At 40.7% G+C, this 12,089-nt stretch overlaps 1 protein-coding gene across 3 annotated transcripts in view; it reads left to right on the top strand.

Annotated features, from left to right (window-relative positions):
• Window positions 1-1,324: 1,324 nt before the first annotated feature.
• CPNE4 (copine 4) overlaps window positions 1,325-12,089 on the top strand; it is a 514,588-nt gene continuing 503,823 nt past the window's right edge. For 2 of the 3 annotated variants that reach the window (XM_078354991.1, XM_035278321.3), the window contains exon 1: window positions 4,059-4,502. Coding sequence is in view for 1 of the 3 variants with exons in the window: in XM_035278318.3 (XP_035134209.1) it covers window positions 1,475-1,527 (53 nt within the window). In the remaining 2 variants the exon portion in view is untranslated. Of the gene's footprint in view, window positions 1,528-4,058; window positions 4,503-12,089 lie in introns of those variants that run through there. The other variant, XM_035278318.3, reaches the window with a different exon arrangement.

Consider the following 12,089-nt stretch of genomic DNA (forward strand, 5'->3'; position numbering starts at 1 on the left):
ACTTATGACTGTTTAGCATTTACAGTGTCACTTTTGGAACTGACAAAAATAACTTTTAATTTTACTTAATTTTGAAAAATTTAAATTTAAATGGATACATGTGTCTAGTGGCTACCATAATAAATAGTGCAGGGCTAGACCTTAATCACTTCACTACCCCATCTGCAAGAAAAGCTGGAAAATGTAGGTTTGGAGCTGAGCACATTGCTACCTTCCACAAAATTATGTTTTTCTTAGTAAGGAAAAACAAACAAAAATGGATATAGGCTGGGCAAACAGCAGCCCCTGCAACCAAGGGATAGCTGCTTGTTAATATTCCTTAAGCCCAGGGGAACGGAGTCCTAATGGGTTTATCACAGGCATGAGAAAATGGTGTGTCTGGGAAGATATTATGTAGCTGAAAAGCAAAATCTTGGAGCTGGAGTTCAATTCAAATACTTTTTTTTTATGATGAGAAAAGTGTGTCTCAGAGGGACGACTGAGAAACCTCATTAATAAAGCAATAGGAAAATCTGCTCTGAAATAATATAGAGCTATTTGGTGGCCTTTATAATATCACTTATGATAAAATGTAAAATCTCTGAAAGAAAATGCCCTCTGCCTATGGTTTTTAAAATACAGGAATGAAAAGCTAGAGAGATTTTGATGCCACCTATTGGTAGACAAAAATATAAAGAGCCCTTTCATTGCAAAGGTTGTTACTCAGTGTTAGAGGCACCACAGGTGGTATAGGGTTCCCACAAAATAAAAAATGACAGACAGTGGAATATTTAATTCCTGTATCAGCTTGGAACATGTATGTTAGTTTTCCCTTGACTCTTAGCATCTTTGAAGAAGTGCTTTCTTAGAGTGTTCGTTTCTGCTTTCCAGCAATGCATCACACCTCAGGCATATACACAAACACCAGAGGAAGACGTATCAGTCAATTCTCAAAAATCATTTGAAATAGAAAAAAGAACAAATTTTGAAGCCATAAATAGCCCTAGGGTGAGATTCAAGGTTCTTATATGATCCATAGCCTCAAAAATATATCCTGTTATTTACAGCAATTCCCTTGAGTAATTGAATATGTAACCATCTCACAGCTCAAAAGAAAAAGAAAACAGAAATTCAATTTCAAAACAAAATGCAAACCCTGACTCATTCAGGGAAGCATCCAAGGGTTTTGATGCAGGGCACTGACTCTCTGCCTGTTTTTCCCCTTCATCATCTGCTCTCCAAAAATGGTATCAACTGCACTGGTAAGAATCCACATTTTTTCCCTTTTGTTCCCTGGCTCCATTCCAGAATTTCACTTGTCACACTGATGGGTGAGATGCCTTTCATATTGGCATAAGACACTGAGCGGATGCTTTCCCTTATCTTATCAAACAGAGACCCAGTGAGTGAATCTACCCAGAGCTGATGCTCCTTTGTAACTTGGGAACACCAGTGTCACAGTGGCTCCTTGGCTTGTCTTTAGATCAATTTGACCATGGCTGTAGAACCCAGCAGCTCAGAATCCATTAAAAGGAGAGTTGGGAGGAGGTAAGTGATACAGACAAGGGGATTTTGATGTTACAATTGTTGAGGGGACTGTGGCTGGTGGTCAACTTGCTGTGGGAGCAGTGATTGAAAACATGGATTATTAGCTGGTTACACATCTTCATTTGTACAGATGAGCTGTTGATTTCATGTAACAGATGGGAGTAACTTCTGCTTTATGTGCCCTGTAAAAAGCCTCTTTGAATTTACCTTCAGTGTCATGTCTTGAGAAAAAATTCCAAGTTTCTGGCATAAAGCTGCACATGTTTTCTGCACACTGGTGTGCAGGCAACTGTTTGTTTCTAATTAGGGAGCTGAAGCCTGCTGGCAAAGGAAACCCTATTTGTCACAAGTAGTGGAATTGTGTTTAGTTTGTGTATCTGTGATTTTAATGTGTAGGGCCAAAGATAACCATGTTGTTTTTCTTTTCCCCTATGAGCTTTGATTCTATAACTTCTCTGTGGTCCATGTGTTCAGCCATTCTTAGCTGTCCCTTCAGAGATTGCCTCAGTGAAAAACCTCTATACTCCCATGAACTAATTGTGTTCCCTGGTCTGGTCATTTCGACCACCCAAACTCTGGATTTATTTTTGTAGATAGTAAAACCTTCTTGGGCAGGTTGTTGTAAAAATTAAATGAGATGGTAAGTAGAGTACCTAACAGATTGCCTGGAAATAGTACATGCTCAGCACATCTTAATTCCTTTTCTCTCAATTATAATACAAGAAGTTTATGCTGAATGGTCCCTAAGATATTTACATTATTTTTAATTTTATAAATGTTTGTTCACTGCCTACTAAGTGGTAGACACCTTCCTAGGCATTGGGGTTATAATCATGAACAAGATGACAAAACAGACACATTACTCACCTTCATGGAAATTAAATTTTAGAGGATACAATTAACATGCAAGGAAATGCATAATGACCTTTCCTTCTTTTCCCTTCATCTTTGTGAGTTCAATCCAACTCAAACTTTGAGCTTATCTCTGAGGCTACCTCTTAACAAAACCGGGAAGTAATGTTTTTGGACTTAACATTTTCATATTTAGTAATCATAATGCTGGTTTTACCTGCTTAGCATCTATCTCCCCTTTCCTGGTAGTAGGACCCTGAATATCCCTTGGAGAATTGTCTCTGTGTCTTACTCTTAATGAGTGTAGATCAGGTGGGGATCCATCCTGGCTTCAGGAGTGCTGTAGAAGACATCACATACTCCCAGACATTGTGGAAGGCCTGGCCCATTAGTGTAATTCCATATCCAAAGGTCACAATGATTGACTTATGTATAAAAAGGTGACCCAAGTTTTTGCAATCAAAGCAAATCCAAGGATTTATGTAGTAGTTTCAGTGTATAGAGAAGCTCCCTGAGGTCCTTTCCAGGTTCCATGTTTAGTGTTATCCTATTTCAGAAAGGCTTTAGAGGTGACTGAAGGAAGAAAAATATTATTTGTATTCTTTCTGAAAGGTTGTCTCTCTGCTTATCAAAGATCTTTCTGACTACTTCTACAGAACAAGAGGGAGTCCTGCTCCTTACCCTATTGTTTCTCCTTCTCTGGACTTTGAAATTGAGAATTCTATGGTTAGCGAAACGATTTTGGCTGATATTCCCTCCAACCTGAAGAGAGGCTTTGTTAGCACCTTAATAGGGTGAGAAGGAAGACCTTCCATCTCCTCTCCATGTTAGATGTAATGCACTCTATGCCATCCCAATGTCAGAAAGAGACTGTCATTCACTTTACTTCATTAATTCCAAAGTCCAATTTGTGAGTCTGACAATACCAATGTGCAGAGAGTATTTAGTTTTCTTGTTTGTCTATGGTAGCAGACATAATCAGAAACAATGCCCTGCCCTGTATTTGAAGAAGTTCATTTGACTGCATTTGAATAAGTTTGAAAGAGGAAGGCCATGCTTTCCCTCTAAAGTGCTTTATAACATGTGGAAGTGGTTACACCTTACATAAGACAGCATATCAGTATCTATCTTTAAGCATGGGTACTCCCTAAGTATTTCTTTATCTTATTTGTGAGGTAGATGTATTCAGAAACGCGTTATGAGACGAAGAAAATACTCTTTATCAATTTACTCATGCATTTACTTGCTAAAAATAATTACCATACGCCTGATGCTTTTGTAGACATGGCGGATACAGAGGTGAGCAACACCTCCATTTCTGGTGAGAGTTAAGCACCCATCTAAGAAGTTTTCTTTAATGTGTGCAAAAAAAGTGTAACTCCCATTCCCCTCGCACCCCCGCCGCGATACTACAGCTCCACCCTGGAGTAGAGATGAAGACCAAACACTTGGAGATCTAAATCAAGTGTCCCCAGGAGCCCAGTGGAGGGACGAAGCTGAGCAGAAAGCCCGGACTGTGGGCGCGGCAGGACCACGGAGAGCGCCGCCGCCAAGGCCTGGGCGGGGCCCTGGGCTCGGGTTCCCGGGGCAATGCTCGTCTCCGCCAGCAAACCCCAGGGGGCGCTCGCGCGGAGGTTTCCGAACTAGTCTCTTGCCGGGTTGCTGGGTGCATGGGTTTCGTCAGAAGGTGGAAATCTCTGTGAGAAGCTGCCATCTCCCCGCCACCCGCTCATCCCCTTCTTTTCCTGCCGTCCTCCTTTCCTCCCTGCCTCGCTCCTCTCCGCCCCTCCCTCTTTCCTCAGTACCCTCCTCTTTACTCTCTGAGTTAACTGAGAGCCGACCTGCCATCTCCAACGTTTTCACCCTCTTCCCCCACCCCCCTCACCGAGAATGGAGTCAGGGTTTCCGGTGAGACCAAACTCTGCCCTCAGCACCTTTCCCAGCCGCTGTTGCTAAACTGGCCTCGGAAGACGCGAGGGGAAGGAGGTGCGACGCCCCTCACACCGCCACGTAACTACAGCACAACCGCCCCCACTCCAAAGCCGGATTTTGCGTCCTGGGGGCGGGACAGACCTCGTCCCGGGCTGAATTCTCTCTCCACTCCTCCAGGTTGGCACACCCAGGTAAGTCAATGCCAACTCTTCATTCCTGTGTTCCTGGGGCGCTGTGATTGCAAAGTCTGTTGGGGCTGCTGCGTAGCACGACCAACTTTTGAGATGCACGGATTCTCGCTCACATTTGCTCGCGTATCGTTGCTGTTGTTGTTTTTAAAAAGCAGCTGCAAGCGTCGTCTTTAATCTGAAGGAACTTTCATCCCCTACCTCTCGCCTGCTGACGTCCACCCAACTCGCCCTGGTGGGGTGGGGGTAATGGAGTTGGGGAGGAAGACCGTGGAGGGGAGGAGACGTCCCGAAGGCGGAAGAAGGGGTACAGTTTTCAAAACGGGGAGGGGGGGTAGGGAACCCTGGATGAAGTTGCAGCTTCCTCTCTGACAGTGAGAAAGCTGTGGGACAGTGTAGTCCCATCCAATGACTTGACCTGCCTGCGGTTGGATTCAGCCTCTCAACCTCCTCCCCCACACTTCTTACAGTGAGCTTCTGATAATATTTAGTTGCCTCAGGGGCTCTCAGCGTTAAAAACTAATCCATAGGCTTGCAAGTGCCTTGATTCAAGCCAGTCCTTCAGCCCTGCTTCCTCTGTGGAGTAAAGTAGCCGGAGGGAAAAGGGGACGGGGCACGGGACATGAGGGACCTCTGAAGCCAAGCCACAGCTGAGTAAGGAGATCACGACCCCGCGTGGTATCACGGAGACACGAGAACTGTTAATGAGTCAATTAGGAGTTGGGCCAAGCCAAGTCAAGTGAGTGCTGATTACCATCCGTGAGGAGCAGGCTGAACCATGATGAAAAATGCTCCCCGTTCATCTTGGAGTTGGTGGGCTTTAAGGCTCTATTTCCCGTTCTATTTTCCAAATCTGACCGCGCTTCCGGGGCGTCTTGGCCGACTGGCTTTCAGCCCCAGAACCTGTCAGGCTCCAGGGAAAATCACAGGGGCAGAGATGATCCAAGGGAGGCAAACTTATGAAGGGTTTGATATCAGGGATTGGGAGGCGGAGGTGGGGGAAAGGTGAGCAGAGTGAGGGGGGAGGGGCTGGGGAAGGGAGAGTGCCTGAGAAGCTTTGCAAGAGAAACGTCTGGGAACCTCTCCCTCTACAAACACACAGACACACTCACTCTCACACTCACTCACAGGATTTCAGTGCCTTGTGGAAAAAGATGCCTCCACACCTTTACGCCCTGGGTTCAAAACTATGCAAAACCAATTCTTCATCCTCTTGCTGCTTTGCCAGGGATTTTGAAAGCATTGCTCTGATTTTCCTTTGGCTCACTTGGTTTTGTTTCCTGAACAGCACTTTTCAACTGTCCAAGGTACTTCAATGTATTCTCTTTAAATGAAACAACCCAGCTCATTCACAGATGCACACACACAGATACTATTACCTTAACTTCAAATAAAGTGTTCTTTTCTCCCTTATATTCGCTTAACAATCCCTGTTCTCAAAGGCCTTTGTGTTTTGTTTTCTGCGTTGTATTAAAATAAACAAAAAATGAAACACCAAAAACTTTCCCATAACATAGGTGTTTTGAATCCATGCCATTTTTTGTAGTCAGCAGACACTGGTTAAACCACATAGTATATCCCTTCCAAAAGCCAGAGGCAAGCAAAAACTTAATTTGATGCCCTTCAAGTTTAGGAAGGTCCCATTTCTTTTTATTAACCAAGAGATAAGATGAAGCTCAGCATGGCTATGGCTGTGATTAGATAACTTCTGATATTTTCATTTCCCTTACTGAGCTGCTGCTTCCAAGCTGAGCTCATTTTATTCACCTGCCCGTTTTTAAAAAGAGACTGACAAAGTTACTCTATCAGGTCAGGACCCAGAGTAAGTCAAAGGTTCTCACAGGTAGAGAGGTGCCTAAAAATAGAGGGAGGGTTGGAAAATACAGTCAGAACACCTGTGTTAGTAGTGCATCCTGATAAAGGCCAACATTTTCTCATTTATCTCTCATGGGAAGATTCTTACGGTTTTAGAGGATGAAACTCAAAACACATCGGAATGAGATGATTTTCCATTAACATTGCATGAAAGAATATATTGATCTATAGCAATAGTAGATGTTTAATCCTGGGCAGTTTTGCATGATTGAGAAGAGAGTTCCTATAATTGAACCAAAGCTCTACCTATGTGTTAACAAGTGAACACTCCTAAGACCATCAAACCTATGCCTTTCCTGTGAGTGGTCTGCCTTCCTTTTATTCTCCCAGACACAGGTCCAGCATATTTGACTGGGAGAAGGCACAGATGGGGTACAGTGACTTCCCAATGTGAGATAATTTCTTTACAGGAATTTCCAAATATTTCTTTGAAAATAGTTGCTCTGAGTTGTTTCTTAACTGTAAAAAGAAATTAAAAGACTTCCTGTTTATCTCCAGGTTTCCAGTAGCAACATGACATGTTGGTTGAATTACTGGTTTGTCTTAAGGGGACTCTGTTTTTAGAGGTTTTAATTAAAAGGTGTTTGTTCTAAAGTATATCAATCTGCTTGTGGATTTCTAATTTAAAACACCTCATTTCAGTTAGGAAGTAAAGATGTTATCTGTTTATAGAGTTTTATGTAATATTCCAAAAAAAAATTAGAAAAAAGCTTTGATTCTTTTTAATAATTAGATGATTTAAGTCCATTATTATGATTGAAAATCTTGAGGTTATATTCACTATAAGAAACAATCACAGACAAAAAAAATGGGTTAGTGGTGGAATTTTCATTTTCAGATGCATCTGAATCTTTTGGAATTAATACTGAATGCATTTATAAGGTTTGCACTAAGCCTTCTTCTGACTTCACTTTGAAAATCCTTTGAACTGTAACACCCTAGATCATGATGTTACCTTTACCCATATAAAGAAAGGACCTTTTCATTTAGAGATGAACTTATTGACCACGAGCAGCCAGTGTTGTGTGTAATCAATGCCCCACACTTTCAGAGAGGTCTGAATCCAGAACAAAGAGTGAGACTAGTATTCTGATGATATCAACTTGACTAATTGGGCAAAAAGTCTCTACACTAGTTGGGAAAAATCACTTCATGAATCTTTGTATTTTTTAATCAGTGATGTGCAAGATCTGTATTCCATGTACTTTGAAGAGAGAAAGGGCTAAATTTATTTTCCATATTTGATCTTTCCATTTTTGTCTTGTTAATATTTTAAAAGAAAAACAAAAACCCCTGCAGATCCATGCAGTAACCCAAAGTCATATTTCCTTGGCAACAGTAGCCAGTACACTAGATTTACAAAATATCAAGATAGAAAAATTTAAATGCATTCAAAATGAAATGTCATGTAGTTCAAGACCATTCCTTGGTGCATTAAAACTGATCTTTCAACATACAATAATAGAGTTGCCTTTCTCCTGATTGAATGTAGATGACAAAAAATACTGATTTAAATTCTTTCTGAGATGTCCCCCAAAACTTACAATATTTTATTTTGAGGGAAGCATATTATGAAAATAATTTAGGTTGGGGTTACACATCCATTTTTTGGATAAAGTATTTATGTAAAAGTTGATGGTAAATCCAAAAATCAAGCACAATAAATGGGTCAGGTAAGATGTATTATGTTTTCTATGTTATTTGAAATAGGGTATAGTAAGGGCTCAATTAGTTTTAAAGTCAACCAGTGAATATCTTCTAAACTAGTGACTGCATATACTTTCGGGTTTTTTTCCCCTGTACTAGAAAGTGCAGTTATGTGGAAGCTGTTTGCTGTATGAACTACTAAATATATATTAAATATCATGTATATTTTCTCCTAAATTGGCACATCCTAGGAAGTCTTTTATTTCTCTGCTATCTTCTTTGGAAACCCTCTTGAGAACTATCAGCTTTTTAGCTCAGTAAATACTGGGGGTTGGAAGGCAAGTCTCGAAAATAAGAAAGTGATAAGGATGCCTTCTTTGGGAAAATTATTCTAGTCCTATGATTTTAGTTATAGGGCTGGAAGGAGAGCACATTTAAGCTGATCTATGATGGACTTATCTCTAAACTGTGAACAGCAACTTTATTGCTTTGAATCTATGGCTCTCAAAACTGGAAGAGAGCTTGGGAATCGTCTACTGACTCTAGCTATTTAATTTGACAAATGTGGAACTAAAACTCAAATAAGAGACTTCTCAAAATCAGGGGACTCATTTAACAACCCTTCTGATTACTCCCCTCGTAAGGAAACTCATGTTCCCTGGAGATAATTACAGCGGTGGCGCCAATCTCTAGCACCATGTGCACAGCTGATCTTTATTGAGTGTGAGTTAGGATGATTGCGGGGGTGTCTCCCACTGCCATTAGAGTGTTAGGAGGAGTAGGCTTGGGACTTATTACATTGCTGTCTCCTGGAGCCAGTGCAGTATTTACCAAATAAATGTGATTGAATTGTACAAAGTCATTGTCTGCAGCCATCTCTGTTAATGTGCATGTTCTGTGAAAAATTGCTCATGCGTAGACTTAGCTATCTATTTAAAATGTCACAATTGAGTAAATAAAGTAAACAAAGAGACTTTATGAGTGTTTACAGTTCCAGGAACACACGGGGGAATACTTTATTCTTTATTAAGGCTTCATTCTGAAAGAAAAAACTTTCTTAAATGTTGCTTTTACATCTTTGGCTCAGAACATAGTATTTCTAACTTTGTTTTTCTTATTACTTAGGAAACTAGATACATTTCTCCTTGGAAACGTCAGCGGGGAAATACAGTATTTCGGATTAACCCTAGAAACCTCAGGTTTAAGGTATATTGACCAGAAGACCTTTTTTTACCCAATATATCCCAAACCTCTGCAGGGCAATTCATTACACCTTGAGGTAGAGGAGGAATAAAACCAGGCTGGCAGTGGTCCAGGGTAGGGCAAGCCCTAGGAGTTGGTGAGTCTAGAAAGACTGACTAGAGAGAACTAGCATTAGAATGGACAATCGCTAGAGGGCGCCGGAGCACCAGTGGAGTCCACCTCCGAGACCCATAAGCAGGGCTTCTAGGTTAAGGAATGGAGTTTGACCCAACCCCAAGATATGCCTGGGGGTATTGGTTTTCCCAGGTGCATCTTTCCCTCCAACCTGGATTGCCTCGATGCTGAGAGGGGACAAAAGGTTTTTTTGCCCTGAGCATCTGGTGATCTCTTCTAGTGCCTGGTTAAGTTGCTCCGTGGCTGGACAGTCTGACTGCTCTCAGAACTCCTGGTGACAGGCCTCTTTGGGGTTTGATTGCCCTTTGTTTCCTTACACTTGGTCCTGTTATCAGAACAACTCTGGATCCAGAAATACCTGGTTTAAATCTGGGCTATAGGTTTCAAGATACCGGCATTTGGGTAAATCACTTAACCTGAGTATTAGGATCTGGAAAATGGAGCTGGTAATTGTAAATGTGAGGTGTTTTCTGACATTTTAGTGGGTAGGTAAATGCTAGTTCTTGTGTCCATTCTCTTGGGAGTTCTCCCCAAACCTCACCCTTTTAAATAATAATAATAATGTCTTAACACAATATTTAAAAAATCAACATGCAGTCAATATAGGGATTATTGAGATATTTTACATTCTTTTTCCTAATACTAAATCTTTGAAATCTAGCATATAGTTTTATACTTATAGCACATTTTAATTCAGATTTGTCACATTTGAAGTGCTTAATGCTCCTATGTGGCTAGTGGTCACTTTACTAAAACAGTGCAGATCTATAAGAAGAGAAAATAAAATGACTTTCGCCATTTTTCCTTTTTGTTAAAGGTTAGCAACCATATATATATAGTGCTTGGCATACAATAGGAGCTTAATACAGGTTCACTGTGATTATTATTAGCTATCACCATTTTATTTTTAAATGGGTCTCTTACCCCATCTCTTACCCCTTCCCCCTGAGCAGAAGGGTCTCATTCATCCATCTGTTGAACAATAATTTGTCACAGCATTTATGTCAAAAGCTGTGCCAGGCACTGGGGATAAACACGAAGACCTGAGGGGCAGGCTGACTGGTGAAAAGAAACATTGAAACCATGGTGTTAAGTGTGAGGAGAGAGATGAACAAATGGTGCTGGATAAGAGATAGAGACATTTGGTTTGTCTCAAAGGACCTGGGCAGTGTTCCTTTACAAGTCCTGTTATGCTAAGGTGTTTTTCCTCTCCCTGTATTTCAAAGAACGAGGTGGACAGAAGGTAATTTTGAGGGAGAAGTGGAGGGGGTGTCAGGCGTTTTGCATTACATATATTCTTAACAGTGCTAATAGTATTCTCAACTCTAATCAACCCATGCCATGCCTTGCATGTACCAGTTTCATCAAGATCATAATAAATGCCTAAATAATTGGCTTAATTCATTTAAACAGAAAATGATTTTGAAGGAAATGTAATAGAAATCTAACAACCATCACTAGGAACCTTTACCATTAAGTTACGGTTCTGAAACCATCTAGATAAGAATTCTGTTTTTAAAATATTGAAAGGTGTATTTCATACAAAATGAAATATAAAAATGAAAAATCCATAAAAATGAAAAATAGTAAGTGCAATAGAATGGCCAAAACAATGCTTTATCATTAAAGATAAAGAAGGCTTTTAATATCTTAGCCATGAGATGACTGAGGTGATGTCTTTGTTAACTTTGAAGCAGTTGATTCAACAAGTAACTTAGAGACATAAATTTCAGTGTCAAAATGGAAAAGTCAAGGAGTTTCGCACCTGACATCGTGCAAATGTGAAACCAGAGATGGATAAGCTCCTTTGATCCTCTATGTTAACGTTATCTGGCCAGGCAGACTGCACAGCTCCTGAGAAGCCACGGTCAGACTTCTTTTGCTTGGTGCACTTTATATTCCGTGACTTGACTGATTGTGAATCATTTTGGAGCAAAGGCATGATAAGAGGAAGAGAGTGGAAATAGTTGATTTTTTGTCAATGAATAACGCTCATTATAGCTCCTAACCTGATTTAATTTTAAAAAGACGGGAAAAGAAGTGTCTCTTATGGAATCAGAGAATGTGAGAGCTTGGCAATCCCATAAAATTATGCACACCTCTCCCATTTTCCATTTGAGAAACCAGAGACTCAGCAAGGTGAAGTGACTTGCTCAAGCTTGTTGGTGGCCAAGTTACAGTAGTGAGATAAAGGCTTCCTCACTCCTGGTCCTGTGTTTTTCTTTGGCCCATGCCACTCCACACTCCCTTCTCCTCTCCACTTCATGCTTCAGGGGATCAGGGCTCTCTCTGTCTTGCTCACAACTGAACCCCAAACAGTGCTAGGTACCTAGTAGTTGCTAAAAACCTTTTGGTTGACTGAATGAACTAAGCTTTTTCTTTCTTCCTCACTCATATCAGGAAATGTGCCAAAAAATCACTGGGTTGCAATGCAGTTTGATAAAGACAAATATTTGTTAAGTTTTATTACGGAAAGGGCTTAAGCTTTAAAAGTAAATATACTTAGTTTGAACCCTGGCTCTGCCACTTAATAGCTGTTTTGCTTTGGGAAAATTACTAAACTTCTCTGTGCCTTATTTCCTCATTTGTAAAAATGGAGATTAAGCTATATATATAAGGTAGAAAAGAGGCCTTGACTCACCACATGTATGCACTAATTTTTTTTCCTACTTTTCCAGCCTTGCTCTCTGT

This window comes from Callithrix jacchus, chromosome 17, assembly GCF_049354715.1.
Source record: "Callithrix jacchus isolate 240 chromosome 17, calJac240_pri, whole genome shotgun sequence".
In the NCBI taxonomy this organism is placed as follows: Eukaryota; Metazoa; Chordata; class Mammalia; order Primates; family Cebidae; genus Callithrix; species Callithrix jacchus.